Here is a 25,526-nt window from a genome sequence, read left to right as displayed (position 1 = left end):
ACACATATACACACATATACACACACACACACCACACACACACACACACAAACACAAACACAAACACACACACACACACACACACATATATTCATATACATACGGAATTCACACCTTCCGAGACCGACAGATCAAATTAGGAACAAACGTGCATCCGACATCTGAAACACTTCTTTTCAACGACATTACATATCAGAGATGCCATATCACGTTGGCAGTATTACACAGCCATTTGGCATTATTAATCTCGTCCTGCCCCAGTGTTACATGATGTCCGAGTTACCGATGTCGGCTAAAACTATAGACGTGTATTGCTTTTGAACATAAGCCTTTAGTCATTCAATTAAAGAATTGACTTCTAACAATCAAGTCTACTAGTTTTAGGACATTTTACAAATGAAGAAGGTACCAATCGTAGATGTCTTTAACCATGGGAAGATAAAAATGACAGTGAATGCGCCTTGATTAATAATAATATATTTAATAACGATCTGTGGTCTATACCCGTCGTGGACCCATTGAGATATTTCTCATTCCAGCCAGTGCACCACGACTGGTATATCTAATGCAGTGGTATGTGCTATCCTGTCTGTGGCATGGTGCATATAAATGACCCTTTGCTACTAATGGAAAAATATTACTGGTTTCCTCTCTAAGATTGTCAAAATTACAAACTTTTTCACACTTAATAGCCGATGATTAATAAAGCAATGTGCACTAGTGGTGTCGTTAAACAAAACACTTTTTATAACGGCAATTTCGATAGAACGACAATTTCGATATAACGACAAACTTACCCAGGGACGAACGTGGTCGTGTGTGCGTGTGTGTGTGTGTGTGTGTGTGTGTGTGTGTGTGTGCGTGTGTGTGTGTGTGTGTATACATGTATAAATATATATATATATTTTTTAAACATCTCTGCTGCTATAAAGTGGGGATGTCCCCCCCCCCCTCCCCCCGCTTCCTACGCTAGTGCACTAAATTAAAGGTTAAAACCAGTGCAGACTCCAGAGTATCTCAAAAATGGAACAGATTTTCAGTAAAAATTACGATTACATTCATTTTTTTTTTTTTAAATGGTATGTGAACCTCCGCCACTTAATTTTCTGGCAGGTGGTTTAAATGTGAGATGCCACACTTTTTACTGGTGCATTGGGGCATGTTGATAAGCTGTTTTATATTATATCAGTCTTATTACTAAACGTTAACTTTATTGGCAATAGAAATTCATTTGGTACCATGGAACCTATAGCAGACGACAAAAGCGCTGCAGCGGGATGCGGCTGATTCGTCCCCTGGACATTTCGTCCACAGACGATTCGTCCACCGGAAATTTGTCCATCGACGCACTGGAGACAATTCGTCCACGACCAATGTGGCTGATTCATCCTCTGGACCATTCGTCCACAGACAATTCATCCACGACCCAAAATTCGAGATTGGAGAAAATATGATTAAAAAAAGAGATCTCCCCCAAGCAACTCCTCCATGCTGTCGTTCATCTGACTTAAATATATATTTATTGACTATGTAAATTTACAAAATACACCTGAATTTTTAAAAAAATATTATTTAACCCCGACTCACATCTCAACTATTTTTTGCTCTATTTCGATTAAATTAGGTGATGACCTAGCCGACTGAAATCTTAGTAGCTAGTCTAACATCTAAATCAGATTCTAGCGGAGGTTTTTTTTGTTTTTTTGTTGTTGATTTGTTTTGGGGTTGTTTTTTGTTGTTGTTGGTTTTTTTGGGTGTTGTGGGTTTTTTTTATTGTGGTGTTGTTGTTTTTTTAAAGTAAAATTGCAACAAGTAGCCTAATTTCTATACTATAAACTTCTAGAAAATACATTTGCCGTATTTGACCGACGGTCTATTTAAAAAAAACCCAAAAACAAACAAAAACAAACAAACAACAACTATAGGGTAGAGTTGGGTATAAAGTCCCCTTAAGGAACATGTTGTATATTCCTTACAAACTTAAGTCAGTTTTCCCCGTTCTGAGCAATACACATAGTTTCTGTGCAGTCAAGTTCGTTCATGATTAATATCTGGCAATAGGGCCTTTCACCCCTGGGCTGGGATAACAGCCCCACCATGCGCAATTTTAAAAATAAGAAAAATACTTATTTGAGATAGAGGTAATGTTTTGAAGTACTGGAGGATTATTACCTATGACGTCAAGCGAATCTTATCATGAGGCTACTGTCCTACTGTGCTGTTGTTATTAATGTAAACAATATGATGCAAATTATGTACATGTATAAATGTATCGTCAAACATATTCCCAACCCCATCCCCGTCCATACACACTATGCAGTAGAAAACATCCACTTAGAAGTGTCTGAACTTGTTTGATCGCAGTATAATACGTACTGAAAGAAATAAAATTAAATATAACGGAGTTTCAAGCATAACATATTTTCTTGTTTATTTGATGAGGGTCACACATTTGTTTTCTAAATTTAAAAATAGGTTAATTGTATGTTTAGATCGTTGATTTTTCTTATTAATTTATAATAATATGAATATATTTAGTTAGACATCGACCATATCATGAGTAGATACCATATCAGTAGGGTATCTTACATGTGCACTAGATATAGAAAACGGAAGAAATTAACTATTTATACAGTTTTTGCCAGAATCCATATCAAATGAGCCAAGTAGGGCTTCCACGAGTTCAAACTATTGGACTCGAGTACTCTAAGGTCAAACTCGACCTGGACCCGAGTACCCGCCACTTACACTAGATGATAATGAGACTAAGGGATAAAGTAAAATAGCATTATGTATTCTAGCTCCGAAAATGGATGCCAAATCATGTCATTGTATTGCATTCCACACATTCGACTTTTGTTTTCTCTCCATGTCTCATAGCTCTATAATATCGGCTAAATGGCGGAAATATACATGTATATGGCAAAATTATGTAATAATAATAATAATAATAATAATAATAATAATAATAATAATAAATGAGAGTGTTTTTCCTTTATTCGAGTCCTGTGAACGGACTCGAGTCTTGCTAGACACGGCCCGTGCCTGATTACTCGAGTACTCCTGGAGACGTTAGAGCCAAGATATTTTTATTGGTGACAGGTGTCATTGCTGTTGCAGAATTATATATATATATATATATTCATTGGTTCTAATATCTAACAGTGATGTAGTTGTACTTTATACTTAGGAAGACGTGATCCCTTCAAACAAAATTTTTAATTTGATGTAGTGGAATTTAGCTTTCGCAAATCATTGCAATTTTTTTTCCATATAAATCCAGCTCATTATATAATGTATAATTTATAACAAGTACAAATGATTGTATCATGAATTTGTTTTTCGATGAGCTACTTTGTAACGATATGAATTTCATATCAACTATCATACCAATTGTCTTACTAATTTCTCGCTCCAGCCAGTGCTCCACAACTGGTGTAAAAAAAAAAGGCTGTGGTATGTACTATCCTGTTTGTGGGATGGTGCATATAAAAGATCCCTTGCTGCAAATCGAAAAGAGTAGCCCGTGAAGTGGCGACAGCGGGTATCTTCTCTCATTATTTCTGTGGTCCTTAACCATATGTCTGACGCCATATAACCGTAGATAAAATGTGTTGCGTGCATTGTTAAATAAAACGGTTCCTTCCTTACTTCCTACTATTTGTTATTAGATGTTGTACAGCGATGAAATGTATATAGCATCAATACAAATATTGATTTACAGATATGAATTAATTGTTTGGTGACTCTAACTTTTCTATACATGGCAATTTATGTCGATGTTTGATATGAACCAAGGATCACCTCACTCGCCTGTGTTATTCACCTAAGGAACTATTATTCAAAGGTCGTTTTTAGCTATAGTGCTACTCAGCCTGGCGTAGCGTGATCTGGACCTGGGGGAATATGAACCAAGTGGACCCTTTTTCTATTGTTTTTGCACCACCAGAAACTCCATATGCATAAACATGTATGTTTTAGTTCTGAAAGCGGACCATTTGCTTCAGCGGAGGGGCTCATCCGAACCCCACAGTCTACGCCCCTGCTACTGGTATATAAACACCTGACCACGGAAACTAGTAAACTACATGCAAGTAACACCCATGTTGTATGTTCCCATCTACATCTATATTGCCATGCATACAATGTGTGTTTAATCAAATTGACATGGATGTGTAGACAGTATCAGTATGCCAGTAATAAAATCGTAAAAGACAGCATCTGAGTGATGTTAAATGATATGAGCAACTGAAATTACTTGTATTTGTCTGTTTATTATAATTATTACATCACACAAAAAACTCATTTACCCGCTTGTATAACTGATTTGATTTGAATTTATTTGGTAAAATAATATATATGTACATGATACATGATAAATAAATAACAAATAATGTATATAAAAAATCACCAATGATAACACATTAAAACACACTATCGCACACTTATTACCAATGTGGTCTTCTTGGGGTTTGCTGCCTTGCTGAAAATGTCTGTCTCTTGGATTCTTGGGGAACAAATTCTCTTCTCCTCTCTTTTCTAATTACCCCCCCCCCCCCCCAGATGATATGAAAAAAATATCTTCCCTGGGTGAAAAATCATATCCCCTCCCCCCCCCCCCCCCCATAGATATCAACTGGGATATCCCTAAGTACGAGGCGAACTATAGTCTGTCCCACAGGGAACGTCTTTTTTCATGCTATTGAATTTACAACAAGTTATTTATTTCTGAGCCGATTGTTTTGTAACTTGCACATAAAAATAGTTTGGTTGGGTTTTTTGGGGGTTTTTTGGAGGGGGGGGGGGTTGTGTGGTGTGGGTTTTATTTTGGGGGGTTCTGTGGGGTTTTTTGTTTGTTTGTTGTTGTTTTTTTGGGGGGGGGGGGGGGTTGGGGTTATTTCCAAAACACTTTTACTTTTCTTCCTACGTCAAACAAAACTTAAATTATTTACAAGAAACATTTGTGTAGGATGATGGGACGGACACTATAGATTAGCAACATAAAAAATGTATCGTGCACAGTCAGAAGCGGCTATCTGCAAATGATTTACATCGGAGATGGACATGTTTTATTAAATTAAATAAAAAAATGGTTAGCATTGATAATAATATAGATAGTAATATAATGTACCGAATAAAGCAGGACGAACAAAACACGTATGAACATAGTCAACATTAATATTCATCAGCCTATTTACTTCCGCCGTACTTGACCTGTTCTAGTTGTATTTGACATGCGCCTGACTCAAACGATGTTGATTTTTTGTTTTAAATAATAAACAAAAATAATAATAAAAATTGATGACTGGCTTTGGATTCAATATGATAAAATGACAAAACTGTTTGAAGTACTTTTGAATAGGTAACGTGGACGAATCGTCCAGATCTTTGAAAAACCAGTGGACGAATCGTCTGTGGACGAATTGTCCAGTGGACGAATCGTCTGTGGACGAATTGTCCAGAGGACGAACCGTCTAAATACAGCGCCATCTACAAAACCGGAAGCATAATGGCGGCCGCTGTACATCCCCCGCTTGTTGTTCCTATGCGTTATGATCCGTCATTTAAAGGTTAGATACGTCTTTGTTTCTTACACCCAATAAAAAAAACAAAGATACAAAAAATTATCCTGTCGGTTTCAAACAATAAACAGTTCGTTAGTAATTTCAGGCCGACGGGCACTCTTTGTTTGTAAATCAAGGAAAGATAACTCATGGTTCCTCAAGTTAAATTTAAGAAAATTAAAGGGACATTCCTGAGTTTGCTGCATTGTAAGATGTTTCCGACTAATAAAATATTTCTACGATTAAAGTTACATATTAAATATATTTTCTTGTTTAGAATATTAGTGTCTGTATATTCAATGTGTTTCTGGTCATCTTAATATTTGTAAGAAGCCCAAACTGGATTTTGTTTTCAAATAATTTTGTACGTAGGAAAAAAAACGGTTTTAGAAAATAAAATGAAATTTAACCTAATACAAATATTAGAACGATTAGAAACACTTTTAATATACAGCCACTAATATTTTATTCAGAAAACATATTTGATATGTAATTACAGTCGTCAAAAAATCTCTGTTAGCCCATAACATCTTCAAAATTGCAGCAAACTCAGGAATGTCCCTTTAAAGCTGCATTTTCGGGTATATTAATCATGACTGCCTTCTCCATTTTAATTTTTTTTTTTTCAATAATTTTTTTTATTTTGTGTGTGTAGAGAGAGAGAGAGATAGAGAGAGATCTTGTAAAGTTATCCGATTGGCTGCTTTTATTATTTATAGTCCTCTGCAAAGAACATTGTTTTCTTACTATAGTCTATAGGGTCATTCCGTGTCAAATTACCCTAAAACTATGGCATTTTTAACCTTATACCCCCACAGATTTGTCTTGAATTTTGTTTCTATGTGGTTTTGCCTGAAAAAGTTTAATTTTCAAAGATGAGCTCAATCGGACCAATGTATTTAAGATGCATTAATTTAAAATAATTGGTAATTTAGTATTAGGATATAAATTATTTGGACATTAAACACAATAGATACAATGCATTGAAATATATTGTGTGTGCTTTCTTTCATCAGTTTGTTGTATTTTCAGTTGATGTTCGTTTGCATGAATCTCTGTTGGCGACGGCCTACACATCGTCAGACGTTGACATCGAGATGATGTCACTGTGTGCCCAGCTTGATGCTCTCTGTAAAAAGGAACTCGTCATGGTATTATTGTGTGTTGTATTTATGTTAGATCATTTTACTAATGTTGGATTCCAATCGGTTGGAATTTTATCATCCAGGCTGCAAATTTAGAAAGTTTCAAAAATTTATTGGTTGGGCTCTACTAATGTGATGATCAGTTTTAAAAATTCACAATTACAGGGCTCGAAACAGCATGTGGCCAGGTAGACAAATGCGACCAATGTCCCGTTTGGGCGACTTACATATTTAAAAAATCATGGTGTTAGTTGCACAAATAATAATATTTATTATGTGGGCGATCTTTTTTAGAACTGTAACATATGAGCCACTATTAATATTTTTATTCACGTTAAAATCTTTCTCGTGGTTAGCTTACCATAATTTGCCAACATCCATTATTATATTTTGGGTCACGAAATTAAAAATGGACGTTTACAATTTTGTTGTCATTTTATTTATTAATATTACAGTGAAACTGCTATTACCACAACTTATTAAATTGGTTTTATATTGGAGAGATCCAATAATCAATTACAATGAACTGTCAAGCCTATTTTAACGACGTTTGTGAGTTTGTCCCTTATATCCTCAAAGCAAATGATGAGGCAAGGCTTTTGGAATCTGACTGGTGTGCATATTAAAAAAATATTTAATGCACATTATTGCTTAAAGTTAAAATATTAGTATATATTTAATTAATAAAACAGTAATGATATGTGTTGACTAAACAGTGTTTGTCAAGTTGACCACCGCTGGGGCAAGTTGACCTGCTCCCTCTTTTTTCACCTTAATGTTTTTGTTCACAATCATTTCTTTTATAAAAAAAACTGCATCACTTAATCTGGCAACTTAATACGTTTAGGTTAATGTCTTTTTAGGTAATTGACTTTATTTTTTCTCTTATTTCAGCAACCATCTCATCGAATAGATCATGGAAAAACAAGCAGTTCATTTGTAAACAAAGGTGAGTTGTAAACAGAGTTAGATCAAAGGGGCGGAGGGCCAGATGATCCATCCCCCTCCCTCCCTAAATATATTCAAGTGTCTCTTCATAGAGTTAATCTTTTCATGAGTTGGCCAATGTGCCCTTTTCCCTTAAAGGGACATATCCAAGTTTTTAAACATTAAGGCATATTTTTTACTATTATAGCCGTTTTTTTGTAACTGAAATCATACTTTACTTAGATTTTATGGTTTAGTGGATCAATTTCCGTACATTCGAAGTTGTTTTGGTCATTCTGGTGTTTCTAATATCACAAGATACATTTCTCTTCTTCTTGTTTTTTTAAATGCACGCATGTCTAAGAAGTAACATTTATGGAGTCGGTTTTAGTCTATTTTTAGAGGGTATTTCACCATTTCAAAGTCACAGACTCATGTTTGAGTGCACTCAATTGTAACTTTATCCAAATGTGTTACAGGTTTGTAGATTAACTAAACTTAGTGTTAATTTTCACGGGTTGAAACTAGGGTCTGTCCCTTTAACTAAACTTAGTGTTAATTTTCACGGGCTGAAACTAGGGTATGTCCCTTTAACTAAACTTAGTGTTAATTTTCACGGGCTGAAACTAGGGTCTGTCCCTTTAACTAAACTTAGTGTTAATTTTCACGGGCTGAAACTAGGGTCTGTCCCTTTAACTAAACTTAGTGTTAATTTTCACGGGCTGAAACTAGGGTCTGTCCCTTTAACTAAACTTAGTGTTAATTTTCACGGGCTGAAACTAGGGTATGTCCCTTTAATGTAACGGAACATGTGACATTTTACATCATATTTAATTCATTACTGCGGTTATGTCTTTATAAAATACAAAGATATAATGTGGGATTGAATGTCATTATTAATGTGATTTTGAATGTCATTGTTAATGTGGTTTTGAATGTCATTATTAATGTGGTTTTGAATGTCATTATTAATGTGGTTTTGAATGTCATTATTAATGTGGTTTTGAATGTCATTGTTAATGTGGTTTTAAATTTCATTGTTAATATGGTTTTGAATGTCAGTAACATGATTAGCTTTCAAGCACTATGGATGTGGGTATTTTGTGTTACAGTCAATATTTGTTTTTACTACTTGTGTGTTCCCATATCAGGGTTTCTTTCAGAGGGTAAAACGGGTATGGCGCCATACCCATTTGGGTTTTTTTGCTGATTTTAGTTTTTCTAAGTTAACCTTTTGACAAAATGAATGACTTATTAGTACTGTATGATTTTGTTAACCCTAACCCTAAATTTAACCCATTTTCGTTTTTAGGGGAGGCCCCCCATACTGCAGTTACATTCAATTTCATAGTGCCATACCAAAAAATGTCTTTCTGGCAGAAAGCCTGCATATTTCTTTCTATCAGTACATGTACGTGGTAACTCCCAAGCCCTGCCAGTATTTATTATAATAACAATAATAATAAGACAGAGCTTTCATTTCATATCAACCAGTTTCCAGATAAAATAATGTTCATTCAAAGCAAGCTTTGGTGAATATAAAGAACAATTTAGAATTATTTCTTGACAGACAAAAACTTGTATGTATCCAAGTGTTATAATTACCTATATACAAGGTACATTTTCCATGCTACTCTGTCTCTCGAGTCCACATTTTGAAAGCAATTTTGAACAGGGGTTTCCCCAGAGCCATATAGCTTAGTGGGCCACTACTCCTTAGGTGTGCAAGTAAGCGCTTTATAAATAATATAATAATAAATAAAAAATTCAAATAAATAAAAACATGATTTGCTGGTTTGAAGGTAAACACTAAACTGTTTTCAACCCACCACCCAAATCTCATTTATTTTGGCTTGATTTGTGTAAACAGATGCTGAAAATCTACTCTCGAGTGCCTAATAAACATAGGGGCTGGAAAAGTTTCTAAAATTAATTAAAAGTAGGGTGCGGAATTAGCATAGGGTGTGGAAATAAAATTAAAAAAAACCCAATAAGAGTAGAGTGCGGAATTAGCATAGGGTCTGGAAATTTAGCTAAACTAAAAATTTACTAGTAATGAAAACAATTTGGTTTGACGTAAAAATAAAAATAAGTGTTTTGGAAATAACAAAAATATACTATTGTTGTGTGTACATGTGTACATGTAATTTAGAAAACAAGCAGCTCAGAAATAAATAACTTGTAGTAAAAAAATGTGTTCACTATAAACATATGTTTCTATTATCTAACTGTTACAACTGTGTCACTGTCACACACAATTAATTAAAACTGTAAGTGTGTTTGTACATTTAAATGAAATTATGATAATTAATGTGAGGCGAGATTGCAACTTTGAAAAAAAATCCAAAAGTTCCATGCAAGAAAACCAAAACAATCAGGGTGGATGACAGCTCGCTAGATTCATCTCATATATTTAACACATGGTCAATTATAACAAAATGTAATTTCATCAACTTAATTTTTACCTGTATCATTTTTAAAGCATAGGTGGGGACACTTATGATGCCAGGGGCTGGCATGCATAAATCTCAGCTGAAGATTCACAAACAACTGTGGTCATCGGCTATGCCAGCTGTTAGCGGAACGCGCCGGAACTGGAACGCGGTTAGGGGATGTAACTCTGCCTAATTTTTCTCACTAATTTCTAATAAACTCTATTTGCAAGTGAAAATAAAAAGTTTTAGTGGAATTTGTAATTAAAATGAGTGGAATTGTAATATAAAATATAAGTTTGGGCCAGTTCCCCTTATCCTAAAGGAACTGTACTTTATCTATTTATATACATAGCTTAACAAAAAGTCATATTTACCTTTAAGAATTCAGTACCCCTGTCTTTAATGTTTGGTGAAAAGATGAAGTGTTGAAGTGTAATTGATTAATTTATATGAACTGTTGCATCGATTTACAGGCGAGCACTCGATCAAACGCATCCTAGGAATTTACCCAACCGAATAAAACCGAGCCGAGCCGAGCGATAAAAACAAAATGGCAGCCAACAATGTTCGGAAACGTGTGTTTACATTTTGTCATAGAGTGACATACTTTGTTGTGCCTTAATGGTTCAAATGATCAATTAAGCAGAAAAACAATGTATGTATATTAATAAATAAATAAATGTATTATCTGACCACAAAAGTTGGTATTTTATTTGACAACTCGGAAAATTGTAAATTCCGTTTAAGATTTGCAATTCCGTCTGCGATTCCGTGATCGCGAAAAATTGGTACCCCTAATAGAGGCTATATGTAAGCATTTGATAAATTAAGAAATGTAATAAGCGTTTGGTGCCGAATTAGCATAGGGGGTTACATTTTTTTTAGATGTAATTAAACGTAGGGTGTTGAATAAACGTAGACACCAACATTTTTTCACAAATTTAATAAATGTAGGTGTACGTTTATTTGGCACTCGAGAGTAACCACCTTTATAAAATACTGGAGAAAGGCCTGCAATTTGGTACACAGATTTTGGTACAACTTTTAAAAGCTGAGGTATAAAAGCTGTTGTTATTCCCTTCCGATATGCATTGCAAATCAAGACTTGAAATAGTGAAGTAAACTATGGCCTGCTGTTATTTTTGTTATTGAAGTAAAGTTTATTTTATTTAACGACGCCACTAGAGCACATTGATTTTTTATCTTATCATCGGCTATTGGACGTCAAACATATGGTCATTCTGACACTATTTTTAAGAGGAAACCCTCTGTCGCCACATAGGCTACTCTTTTATGACAGGCAGCAAGGGATATTTTATTTGCACTTCCCATAGGCAGGATAGCACAAACCATGGCATTTGTTGAACCAGTTATGGATCACTGGTCGGTGCAAGTGGTATACACCTACCCATTGAGCCTTGCGGAGCACTCACTCAGGGTTTGGAGTTGGTATCTGAATTAAAAATCCCATGCCACGACTGGGATCCGAACCCAGTACCTACCAGCCTGTAGACTAATGGCCTAACCACAATGCCACCGAGGCCTGTTTTTTGTTATTAAGCAGGTTAAAAGAAAATGTCTTGCTAAGAAAAAAACATATGGCCTGCTGGAATTAAGATATACATGAGGTAAAATGAGATTTTGGGCCAGAATGTGAAACATTTTGATCTCAGATGTATTTTAGAGCATTATATGAAATTAAAATACAATAGGATCACGAGCTAAATAGCAGATGAGAACATTATACATACATATTTCTCTTCAATTTTTTTAGTTTTGGTGAATTTTTAGTTACCTGGTAGGTCAAAAACGTTTGAGCCATGCAAATGTACTGTGTATATGGATGGGATTGAGTACACATTTTGACGGCTCACTTATAAAACCTGCGGTTATTTCCAATGGGAGATCATACAACTGGAAGACCTACATATCTATAGGAATGAAGGAAATGTTTTATTTAATGACACTCAACACATTTTATTTACGGTTATATGGCGTCAGACATATGGTTACGGACCACACAGATATCGAGGGAGGAAACCCGCTGTCACCACTTCATGGACTACTCTTTTCGATTAGCAGCAAGGGATCTTTTATATGCACCATCCCATAGACAGGATAGCACATACCACGACCTTTGATGTACCAGTCTTGGACGTATCTATAGCTGCATAAGTTCGTTGTAATATAACAAGCATGGAAATTTGTGGCAAATAACTGGATTTACTTTGTCCTGACTTCACATGATTCGTATTTTGTTTTGTTTCAGCCAATGTTGTGTTCGACCACATGAGACAGCTGCTGCTGCGATCCTGTCACCACACAGATGTTCAGGTTAGAATGTTTTCTACATTTATCACGAATGCTGGATTTTTAATTCTCTGTACAGTGTTTTCAGATTGTGAGCTGTTTGTAAAAAGAAATCCATATTCTCCATCCAAAACTAACAATACATGGAGAGTAAAGAAATAGATCAGCTATTATAGTTTTACAGACAGCTCATCTGATTAAATAGTTTAACTAATGAATTGTTGATGTGTTTCAGGAATACATGGAGAGTAAAGGAATTGATCGACTATTTCCTCGAGCAGCAGCATACATCTACCACCCTGACAAGATGTCTCTGTCCCTGAAGAAAACCAATCTCGATAGTATGTGTGCAGTTAGAATATTGTGTTGAGTAGTCTTACCCCACCCCACCCACCCCCCACACACTCACACATCCATTGCCTCCAGAAAGATTAAAAAGTAAAATAAAATAAAACTCCTTTTTAGGGAATTGGTCAATTTGCCCTTTTGCCCTACTTCCCTCCTTAAACGATTATCCGAATCCACCCTTGGATTTGTGAATGAAATATTCCAGGGCTTGAACTTAACAATGGCACCAGTGGCAATTGGCATCGTTGAGATATAAACTGCCATGAGTAGAGAGCATCACCGTCAGTACAGCTCCTCCACGATGGCAAAATATCTGCCAATATTTAACATTTGCACATTTTAAATATGTTTACATACAGCAAAATAACCATTTAATCATGTTTATCTGATGCAAAAGTCACTTTTTAAAAATTTGCAAAAGGCAAGGTTAAAATTTGTGGCCATCCATGGCAATTCTTTTAAAAATTGCCATGTGAGACAAATTCTTAAGTTCGAGCTCTGTATTCTCTATTTTATTAACAGTAATTTATCTGCCAATTGATGATTTTTTTAATAATTCTAATAACTAATTTTTAAAAAATTCAGTCCTAAATTTTCTTTCACCTTAAAAATGAAAAAACAATCCTGACCACTTTTTGTAATTTTCTCTGAATGTTTTGTGTTTTTACGGGGGGTTTTCAGACTATTTTTCACAGCTCGCTACACTTCACCAGTTGTCAACACTAGCTCGTCAGATCAACAATGATGTCTTAACTCACGACAGACCTAAATACATTGCACATCAACTGGCGTTATTATATGTAAGTATTATGTATTTAATGCTAGGACTAAATACATTACAAATCAACTGGCGTTATTATATGTAAGTATTATGTATTTAATGCTAGGACTAAATACATTGCACATCAACTGGCGTTATTATATGTAAGTATTATGTATTTAATGCTAGGACTAAATACATTACAAATCAACTGGCGTTATTATATGTAAGTATTATGTATTTAATGCTAGGACTAAATACATTACAAATCAACTGGCGTTATTATATGTAAGTATTATGTATTTAATGCTAGGACTAAATACATTGCACATCAACTGGCGTTATTATATGTAAGTATTATGTATTTAATGCTAGGACTAAATACATTACAAATCAACTGGCGTTATTATATGTAAGTATTATGTATTTAATGCTAGGACTAAATACATTGCACATCAACTGGCGTTATTATATGTAAGTATTATGTATTTAATGCTAGGACTAAATACATTGCACATCAACTGGCGTTATTATATGTAAGTATTATGTATTTAATGCTAGGACTAAATACATTGCACATCAACTGGCGTTATTATATGTAAGTATTATGTATTTAATGCTAGGACTAAATACATTGCAAATCAACTGGCGTTATTATATGTAAGTATTATGTATTTAATGCTAGGACTAAATACATTACAAATCAACTGGCGTTATTATATGTAAGTATTATGTATTTAATGCTAGGACTAAATACATTGCACATCAACTGGCGTTATTATATGTAAGTATTATGTATTTAATGCTAGGACTAAATACATTACAAATCAACTGGCGTTATTATATGTAAGTATTATGTATTTAATGCTAGGACTAAATACATTGCACATCAACTGGCGTTATTATATGTAAGTATTATGTATTTAACTCTTTCACCACTAAGTTTTACAGTCTTGACCTTCCCTGCACACTGAGTTTAAATAGCAGATTTATGATCATGTTTGTTAAAGGATAAAACTACTTGTTTTATCATTAATTTTAGTTATAGGCTATACATTTCCAGAAAGGTGAATGGACGGCTGTCTAGATAAAAAAATAATACTTTAAAAATGTTAGATTCAACAGGTATAAATCTGGTAATTATAGGTAAACTATGCATATTACTCACCTATTTGAGTAGGTAGGACTGGTAATTTAAAAAAAAACCCAGTACAAATGTTTTTCTTGTTGGATAATTAATTAATTAACATTCCAGTTATAATTTTAAAATATATATTTACAATGCTTTTGCAAAATTAAGCTTTCATTTCATCAACAGAAATATCATACCACACACCTTTGTTGTTAGCAGGATCTGTATCACGCTTTTTTTTGGCATTCATGTTGGTAAATTACACAATTTTTCCATACACTGTATTGGAATAAAATAGCGAAAAGTACTCTATGGCGTTTGTGTTGACGTCAAACACTTTTACAGGCCCCGGATTTTTAGTAAACGTTGATCTGCAGGTAACCGAATATGGCTCATGTGTCCAGGTAAACTCAGGCGCGTGGTAAAACAGTGGCAAGTCATCTTGTAACTCGTCATCGGTATAATTTTCTTCTAAATTGCCATGTTTAATGACATTTCGTTCACGATCGCCAATCTCGATTAAATCAAATGCACCAAAGTCCATATTATCCCACATTTCATCATCGGAAAACCCGTCATCTGAATCGCAACCATTGTTTTCAACAGACGAAATTTCGTCACCTCGGTTCATGTTTAATTACAGTCAGAATATCAGTATAAACTTGGAAAAACTCATTCAAAATCGCTAGAACATGGGCGCAGCCATTACAGTGTGTCACATGGCAGCTATGGTCGCGCGAGATTTTGTCTAATTATAATATTGACGCGTCACTCGGCACCAAATATGAACAGGTGTTACAAGCCGCTAAACCGGCCTGTCGTGGTGAGAGGCACTGGTATCGCAAGCCGGTATACCGGCCTGTCGTGGTGAAAGAGTTAATGCTAGGACTAAATACATTACAAATCAACTGGCGTTATTATATGTAAGTATTATGTATTTAATGCTAGGACTAAATACATTGCACATCTACTGTCGTTATTATATGTAAGTATTACTTACTAAGACTAAATACATTACACTTTAACTGACATTAATATATGTAAGTATTACTTACTAAGACTAAATACATTACACTTTAACTGACATTATTATATGTAAGTATTACTTACTAAGACTAAATACATTACACTTTAACTGACATTATTATATGTAAGTATTACTTACTAAGACTAAATACATTACACTTTAACTGACATTAATATATGTAAGTATTACTTACTAAGACTAAATACATTACACTTAACTGACATTATTATATGTAAGTATTACTTACTAAGACTAAATACATTACACTTTAACTGACATTATTATATGTAAGTATTACTTACTAAGACTAAATACATTACACTTTAACTGACATTATTATATGTAAGTATTACTTACTAAGACTAATACATTACACTTTAACTGACATTATTATATGTAAGTATTACTTACTAAGACTAAATACATTACACTTTAACTGACATTAATATATGTAAGTATTACTTACTAAGACTAAATACATTACACTTTAACTGACATTAATATATGTAAGTATTACTTACTAAGACTAAATACATTACACTTTAACTGACATTAATATATGTAAGTATTACTTACTAAGACTAAATACATTACACTTTAACTGACATTATTATATGTAAGTATTACTTACTAAGACTAAATACATTACACTTTAACTGACATTAATATATGTAAGTATTACTTACTAAGACTAAATACATTACACTTTAACTGACATTATTATATGTAAGTATTACTTACTAAGACTAAATACATTACACTTTAACTGACATTATTATATGTAAGTATTACTTACTAAGACTAAATACATTACACTTTAACTGACATTATTATATGTAAGTATTACTTACTAAGACTAAATACATTACACTTTAACTGACATTATTATATGTAAGTATTACTTACTAAGACTAAATACATTACACTTTAACTGACATTATTATATGTAAGTATTACTTACTAAGACTAAATACATTACACTTTAACTGACATTATTATATGTAAGTATTACTTACTAAGACTAAATACATTACACTTTAACTGACATTATTATATGTAAGTATTACTTACTAAGACTAAATACATTACACTTTAACTGACATTATTATATGTAAGTATTACTTACTAAGACTAAATACATTACACTTTAACTGACATTAATATATGTAAATATTACTTACTAAGACTAAATACATTACACTTTAACTGACATTATTATATGTAAGTATTACTTACTAAGACTAAATACATTACACACCAAATAGTGTTATTGTAAGTTTTATTTACTTACCAACAAGCCTAAATACTAATGTTAGTATATATATATTATTTACTTAATGCAGGGGCATAGCGTGATCTGGACATGGGGGGGGGGGGTGTGGTTCGAATATGAACCAAGTGGACCTTTTTCTATTTTGTTTTTGCACCACCAGAAACTCCATATGTATAAACCTGTATGTTTTAGTTCTGAAAGCGGACCATTTGCTTCAGCTGGGGGGTTCGTCCGAATCCCCAAAACCCCCTAGCCTACGCCCCTGTAATGACAAACCCATATACATTGTACATCACTGGCATTATTGTAAGTATTATTTATGTAACAAGCCTAAATACACACAAACTGGGGTATTATTTGTGACCATGTCTGTTGGAGTTTTTTGGTCAATGGTCATAAGTGTGTGAAGTTCACATATTTTGATTAAAATTTTGAACATGTAATAATGATGGAATTCAGATTGTAAAGAAGAAGAAGTTTGTTTTATTTAACGACACCACTAGAGCACATTGTTTAATTAATCATCGGCTACTGGATCTTGAAACATTTGGTAATTCTCACTCGTAGTCATCAGAGGAAGGAAGGAAATGTTTTATTTAACGATGCACTCAACACATTTTATTTATGGTTATATGACGTCAGACATATGGTTAAGGACCACACAGATATTGAGGGAGGAAACCTGCTGTCGCCATTTCATGGGCTACTCTAATTAGCAGCAAGGAATTTTTTATATGCACCATCCCATAGACAGGATAGCACATACCACAGCCTTTGATGTACCAGTCGTGGTGCACTGGCTGGAGCAAGCAATAGCCCAATAATCCCACTGATGGGGACTCATCAGAGGAAACCCGCTATATTTTTTCTAATGCAGCAAGGGAAACAGGAAAGCACAGACCACGGCCTTTGTCCAGTTGTGGTGTACTGGTTGGAATGAGAAAAAACCCAATCAGCTGAATGGATCCAAGCAGCTGAAGTGAACACTCCACAGACTGAGCTAGATCCCGCCCCAGATTGTAAAGAGGTTTATTATAGTATTTTGGGCAGATGAAATAATATGTCCAAATTATTATTCCAACCTCTGTATTTTATTTATTCCAGCAATCCATAAACGCGGTACAGAACAACAATATGCTTGCAGTACTGAAGAAGAACATTGAAGACAATTTTAAAGTTGTAAAGAGTTGCTTTATGAACGACGGCGACAGAGATTCGTATCCACCAGAACTCAAAGAGTGGTAATTACAATAGTTGTCAGTCTTATCATCATAATAATAATAACGAGGAAATTTTTTATCTTTTTTTTTTCCATCCCACTGCCCCCTTTCCTTTTACTCCTTGGAATTCCATCTCGTTTCTTCCCGATCTAGCAACACCACCTATCTTTAAACTTTTTGTTGTTGTTCACTTTCACATCCCAGTCCTTGTCTCTCCAATTTGTAGGCAATAAAAACTTAATTCAAGGATGACTGATGGCAATTGATATTACTGGTCCAACTGGAGGGGACTATAAGTTTTGTCTCCATCCTGTCTGTTTGTCCGTCCCACATATAGTTATCCAGAATATTTTTCACAAAGCTGTATAGCTTTATCTAGTACTGTTACAGGTCAAGTGTGATGTGTCGTATTTAGGTATGGTGTTGTCCGTATGTTAACTTTTTCTTGTCCGGACCATATCTTGCATACAGGATCATCAAACCTCACATGTAGGAACAACTTGGGATGACGGTGTGTCGCATACTATTACTAGGTCACTGTGACCTACTTTTCACAGTCTCCTGCACAAAACAGTAAATCCTTGTCCGAACCATATCTTGCATACAGGCGGTTCTGTATTGATACATACATAAACTGTTTCTCTGCCAATATAAATGTGTCACCAGAGTACCCATGCTACTAGGTCCACTTAATGAGCTACTCTCGGCATACTAATCTGCCAAACCTATACGTAGCTCCCTATTTTCCTTTTTGGCGGACCATTCAAACTTGCGCCTAATTTCCTTCACAAAACTGTGCACCCTGCCTCTTTGGCTTAATCCTACAGGACATTCCAAATTCCATAGCACCATACCACCCTCCACCTGTTACCGGCCCCAGTTGGACTGCTGGTACTCCCTTGCACCTGCTAGTGCAGGCGGTCCCCTCTCCCACCCAACCCCTTTTCTGTCCTGGACGGAGGAGCCAGCCAAGGCCAGCACCTGTGCCCAGGACAGGTGTGTGTTGCAACAGCTTGCTCTGAACGTGCACATTAAATACTGACCTGACCTGACCTGACCTATGCTAAGCAAAATTTCCCTTTCTAATAAAGAACAATAACCTAATTAATCAGACAGCACATTCTCCAGTGGATACAGTATCATCAGTAGTTGGTCAAAAAAACCCTGTTCATCCATCCCATTGCAAAAATTTCACATAATTGGAATTGAATCATACCCGTAACATATTCATTAATATCTATGGTACTCTTTGTTGATAGAGTTATGGCCCTTGAATTTATATTTGTTTGGCCAGTTAGGAGATGTATTGCTTTAGCAGTTGTCTCAGAATGCTTGTTTATAGTAGTGGCAGTATCAATAACAGGAGATATTTAACACCTGACATGTATGATTCGGTTCACACCACCTCTAGGTTGAGAATTGTCAGATTCAGTTCATTTGGAATTCCAATTATTCCAATTGTGCAAATTTTGATTTCTCTTATAATTGTTGCAACATTTAAGGGTTTTTTACAGGTTGTTGACAATAACAAGCAATATTCATTATATTGTAAACATTACTGAAGACTTTCCGATAAAACTTGGATACCATACTAATAGAATGTTGACTTCATAAATAAAATGTTACGTTTTTGTTGCAGGTTGTTGACAATAACAAGCAATATTGTAAGCATCATTGAAGAGTTTCCAGTTCAACTCACAGAGGACATGTTACAGCCAGCCTACATCCTCGCACAGTCGTCATGATGTCCACTTGAACACTGACACTGCCTGCTTGTGACCTGCAACTGTGACTTCTGCTGACAGGGGTGGATCCAGGTGGTGTACACTGACACTGCCTGCTTGTGACCTGCAACTGTGACTTCTGCTGACAGGGGTGGATCCAGGTGGTGTACACTGACACTGCCTGCTTGTGACCTGCAACTGTGACTTCTGTTGACAGGGGTGGATCCAGGTGGTGTACACTGACACTGCCTGCTTGTGACCTGCAACTGTGACTTCTGCTGACAGGGGTGGATCCAGGTGGTGTACACTGACACTGCCTGCTTGTGACCTGCAACTGTGACTTCTGCTGACAGGGGTGGATCCAGGTGGTGTACACTGACACTGCCTGCTTGTGACCTGCAACTGTGACTTCTGCTGACAGGGGTGGATCCAGGTGGTGTACACTGACACTGCCTGCTTGTGACCTGCAACTGTGACTTCTGCTGACAGGGGTGGATCCAGGTGGTGTACACTGACACTGCCTGCTTGTGACCTGCAACTGTGACTTCTGTTGACAGGGGTGGATCCAGGTGGTGTACACTGACACTGCCTGCTTGTGACCTGCAACTGTGACTTCTGCTGGCAGGGGTGGATCCAGGTGGTGTACATGGACACATGGACAAACTTGTGAAAAGGACACTCAGTAAAAGTTTCAGCACAACACAACACAACACAACACAACAAAACACACACACACCTATACATGTTACACATATGCACACACACACATACCACACACTAACATACACACACACGTATCACACACACACATATACGTTACACAGACACGTTTGTGTATGCACACCACACACTTGTACACACACACAAAAATAAAAAATTAACAATTTAAAATGGGGGGGGCACTTGAATATTTTTATATGGGAAGATCTCTCTGGTTCTCCCTTTGGATCTGCCTCTGGCTAGCACCATCAGCAATTCTGCTAACAATGTTTTCACGTCTGCTGAAATAATCATGACATTTACTGGCAGAATCATATTTACTAGCACCATTTGTTGTCGCAGTCGTGTTTTCTAGATTAAATCAAGTCTGCTAGCACAAACATATCGGCATAATTGAATGGACTAGCATAATCAAGTCTGCCGACTCCATCATCTTTGTCAGCAGTGACGATTTTTTGATAGCACAGCTATTATTCTGTGAGCAGTAATTTCGTCTGCTCATACAGTTTTAACATTTGCTAGCGAATAGCAGTCATTTAAACAGTTAAAGTCACAAGAATATCATGGGATTATGACAACTTTCTTGTGGTACCATGATTGTTGCTCATTTCAGACTGAGGGGTGAGGGTTTTTTTCTCAAAAACTGGTCTTTTACTATGTTTTATGAAGTTTGTAAATATTTGCTGCAATTGTGAGCTTCCTTGTAGTAATTTCCATAAATAATTTGATAATGCTTATACATTCCTTTTGACACATGATTTTTTATTGTTATATAGGCAGAAGTGACAAAATCATGATTTGAAGAAGTGGGGGCTAAATGTTTTGTTTCATTTTTAATAGCCTTTACTGGGGTTCATTTGTATACATGAACAGATATTGATTCAAAATATATTAAAACCTGTTTTAAGCAGCCTGCTTAATACACGTCAGTTTAGACAAAACAGGTTACCAGTTGTCGGAAATGGGCTTGAAACCTTAACCATCATGTTGCTTTTATATTCTGCATATGTCTATTCAGTCTTCACAATTCACATCCGCATTCTATAAAATCGATGTAAAAGCGGAGGTTAAATTGATTTACATCAGTATTTGTTTTGCCAACCTATATGATTGTAAGAAGATACTAATACAGGAATAGTGAAAGTTTATTTTAAGAATAGGCCTACCAACAAAGCACATTGATTTATTAATCATCAGCTAAGGGATGTCAAACATTTGATATAGGCTTGGAGAAAACCTGCTACTTTATTTAGCAGCAAGGGACCTTTTATGTGCACTTTCCCACAGACAGGACAGCACATACAGCAGCCTTTGATATAGCAGTCGTGGGAGCACTGGTTGGGGTGGGAAAATACAAATATACATATACTAAAATAGGAAAATAGAAATACCAGTGTGCGGAAAAGTATTTGTTTTTGCTGAGGCAGTTTCTGAATTGTCTATTTATATTATTCCTTCATTACTGGTCACAATGGTAATTCTTTTTATCACCGGCCTCTGTGGTGTCGTGGTTATGCCATCGGACATAAGGCTGGTAAATACAGAGTTCGCAACATGTTACCGACTCCCACCCTACTCAGTGGGTAGGTGTAAGACCACTATACCCTCTTCTCTCACACTAACAACTAACCCACTGTCCTGGACAAACAGCTGAGGTGTATGTGCCCAAGACAGCGTGCTTGCACCTTAATTGGATATAAGCACAAAAATAAGATGAAATGAAATGTTTTTGTCTTGCCTTTCTAAAAAAAAAAACCCGAGATATAGGTATTATTTTTCCAATGGTGGTGGTGATAGCATCAACTTCTGTGTTGAAGTTTCACATTTAGATCAGTTTGTCACAAACCACAAGTACTAGGTCAGTGAAACTTGGTTTGTAGTTGCACCTATGGATGTCTATCACAATGCACTAAAATGTTTATGGTAAGAGAAACACTGAATTCAGAGGAATTCTTGTGTTTTTGTTGTGAAGTTATTGAGCTGAATTTACAAAGCCTGTTTATGCATAAGCGTACGAGAAGGGTGGGGGAGAGGGGATTAGGAGCAAAACCTCAAATTCGGGTAAAAATGATGGGAGATATTGGGGCAAAATATGCTAACCTGAGATCTTTTTACCATGTATTTCTATCATTCTACCTTCAAAATTAGTTGTAATTCATGTAAAAATGCGTAGTGATTCGTTTGCATCCCTATATACACACAGCAGGTAGCTGTTTGGTAGTAATGCTAATATGATTAAATGTTATCTAGATTCGGGCATTTTCATTTAATTCGGACAAAAGCCAGTCTGCCCCTATACAAAAATGGGAGCCCGTAAGTCTGTGTTTACGTCTTACATTGGTGTAACTACATACATTTACACTATTTGAACACCTGCGTTTAAGAAAAACAGACTTTGTAAATTCGGCACGTAGTGTTTATTTTATTTTATGTGCTCATGTGAACTTCATAAAATGGCAGTAAAAGTACATGTATTAGAATATTATACATATTTTTTGTACATAATTGAAAAGATAAGCAATTTTGTGATCTCATTCAACTGCCTGTATTAATACCACATATATTTACCCAACGATCAAAAGAAAAGAAAAATATATCGATAAATCTTTTTAAACGGGCTAATAAAAATGACACGAAGCACTAAGTTGATGCAAGTGTTGTATTTTAAAAGTATTCATTAGGTGAGATATGAACACACAATAAGAATCATCAAATGTGAACGTCATTGCTCACAAACGACACTAGTGGTAAAATGTGCAATTTCACATTAAAATGTTTCTGAACACTTTCTTTTGATCGTTGGTATCTTTATGCCAGTGTGTCCCATATTGTAATTGTGTTTATATCATGGTGTTTTGCACTTTAAATCGATATCATATCATGGTGTACTACCAGGGCCGGATTTAGATCTTGGGGGGCCCGGGGCACTTCAGGTTCGGGGGCCCCTCAACATAGAAATTAATTACATGACAAATAAAAAAATGAAGAATTTTATAATTATTACATTTCTTGATAAAGAAAGTCCTTATTCTGGGGGGCCCCCTCTGGCTGGGGGGTCCGGGGCAATTGCCCCCTTTACCCGCTTATAAATCCGGCACTGTGTACTACGTATTTTACCACTGTATAGCCTCTCGCGTATTGTTCGTACTGTGGTGTCTAGTATTTTTCTATTGTGTTGGAAGTCTTGTTAAGTGGGTGTGTTTTTTTTCTATGTTGGCAGTATTACGCATTTATTTTACAGGTATTTATGTAAAAGAATCTCTCAAAATAAAATAATTATGATAACTGTGTGAAATCTTATTTTTAAGTTGCATGATATTGATGGACCGAGTTTTTAAACTGAACTGACAATGAATTTTAGAGTGCACAAAAATGTAATTTGCACCATAATCACAAGCACAAGCTGCAGTTGACGCAGAAGCTGTCAATGTGTTGCCCTTTAAAGAAAAACCTTTCCATGAATCTCTGGGTTAGTTGGTTGGGGAGATGGGGAGAATATAGTCCAAATCAGTTTGCAATTAAATATTTTATCAGACTAATGAGCAGAAACCTAGCACATAAAAAAGGCCGTTTCTACCATTTAACATTAAAGGGTCTTTTATATCCAGATATACAGTGATTGAAACAAGCACTTGTCCGTTTGTCCCGACAAGTGAAAATCTATTCGGACAAGCAAAATATGCCTCGGTGGTTGTCTAGTGGACAATTAAACATTTTCAGTGCAGTTTCATTTTTAGCAATCACAAACATTATCCTGTTACTTTAAAGGTAGGGTCAACTCATACAAGAGCCTTATGTGTTGGAAAGATGCATACCTGGACCACCAACACAAATTGACACTTTAACAAATGAAAAACGTGTAATTTTAGAGTTAATAAAAAACGATGATTATTCCTGCTAACTGAGGGCAGCCATTTTGTTTCATTTTTGTGATATCCGGTGGTATAGCTTGGGGCGAAGTGACATCAGCTCCGTCCATCTTCTCTATGCAGTGTAAACAAACGCTCTAATTTACGACAAGGCACTTCATCAACCTGACTTGTAAAACAACATAAATGACTTGATAGTATAATAAACTATTTAAATAAATATATTTCAGGTTACATCAATAGAACGAAATGGAGTTACAGTATTTTTCTTTTTTTTTAAATCCAAAGAAAAAATGCATACTATTAGGCCTATTGGTAGGGCACGTTCGAGCAAAAACTACCACTCACAATACCCAAGTGATACTTTTCTTTTCTTTGGGACAACGTAATTGGTCAGTTTTGTGATTTTAGATGGGAAAGTACTTAATCAAGGGTTTTCAAGAATTATTTACAGTAATAAAGCAGGGCGGTTGGTAATGTCCATTACGATTTGAGGTGTATCCGTGCTGTTATCACACAATACCCTGTGATCTTCATAAAAGAGACGTCTTTTTAGTGTGTCTAGACACAATGTCTGGGGACCGTCTGAATATACATCTGCCAATCAGGAACCACAAAAAGGCCATGGAAAGAAAATACCAATTCACCAAGAAAACACTCCGATTATTGTTTCAGTACGTTGTTTAATTTATGTATGAAACATAATAGTTATTTCAACACTTTGACAATGGTGGTTTATTTTGTATTGAAAAATATAACATAATTGATGCTGGATTACTAGGATGGATATAATTACAGAACATTGCAATGCATCTGCAAAAATCAGGTATGTTTTGTTTTTTCAGTTCGAAGACGAATTCCTGACGTGACACGTTAGGTATTACGTAACCACCAGCTCGCCAGAGGGCGTATTCACTGGGATGGTACAAAATGGCTGCGCCCATTATATATAATAGCCATCACATTTAACCATTTTATTAATTAGCTATACGATTATACTTGTTGATATTAAGCAATAATATGCATTATATATTGTTGAATATGCATACCAGGCCAAATGCCTTAACTGTCC

General features: G+C 35.4%; 1 protein-coding gene across 2 annotated transcripts; it reads left to right on the top strand.

Annotated features, from left to right (window-relative positions):
• The first annotated feature begins 5,491 nt into the window (after positions 1-5,491).
• LOC121370422 lies at positions 5,492-23,873 on the top strand. Of its 2 annotated transcripts, XR_005957684.1 has the most exons (9): positions 5,492-5,570; positions 6,597-6,715; positions 7,604-7,658; positions 12,341-12,405; positions 12,617-12,722; positions 13,411-13,529; positions 18,026-18,162; positions 19,781-20,434; positions 20,503-23,873. XR_005957684.1 is itself a non-coding variant. In XM_041495641.1 (8 exons), the coding sequence occupies exons 1-8, from the start codon at positions 5,510-5,512 to the stop codon at positions 19,884-19,886; spliced, it is 768 nt and encodes a 255-aa protein (XP_041351575.1). In that variant the 5' UTR covers positions 5,492-5,509; the 3' UTR covers positions 19,887-23,873. The 2 variants fall into 2 exon arrangements, 1 of the variants encoding a protein (XP_041351575.1); XM_041495641.1 differs by having other exon boundaries at positions 19,781-23,873.
• Positions 23,874-25,526: the final 1,653 nt, after the last annotated feature.

The sequence above is a fragment of the Gigantopelta aegis genome, chromosome 1, assembly GCF_016097555.1.
Source record: "Gigantopelta aegis isolate Gae_Host chromosome 1, Gae_host_genome, whole genome shotgun sequence".
Classification (NCBI taxonomy): Eukaryota; Metazoa; Mollusca; class Gastropoda; order Neomphalida; family Peltospiridae; genus Gigantopelta; species Gigantopelta aegis.
Note: the sequence above shows the minus strand (reverse complement) of the source record. Positions and strands in the feature narration are given on the sequence as shown.

Coding starts and splice junctions, on each gene's coding strand:
- LOC121370422 (XM_041495641.1), top strand. CDS start 5,510: ATGGCGGCCGCTGTACATCCCCCGCTTGTTGTTCCTATGCGTTATGAT. Junction 6,716..7,603: donor GTAAAAAGGAACTCGTCATG/GTATTATTGTGT, acceptor CTCTTATTTCAG/CAACCATCTCATCGAATAGA. Junction 13,530..18,025: donor ATCAACTGGCGTTATTATAT/GTAAGTATTATG, acceptor TATTTATTCCAG/CAATCCATAAACGCGGTACA.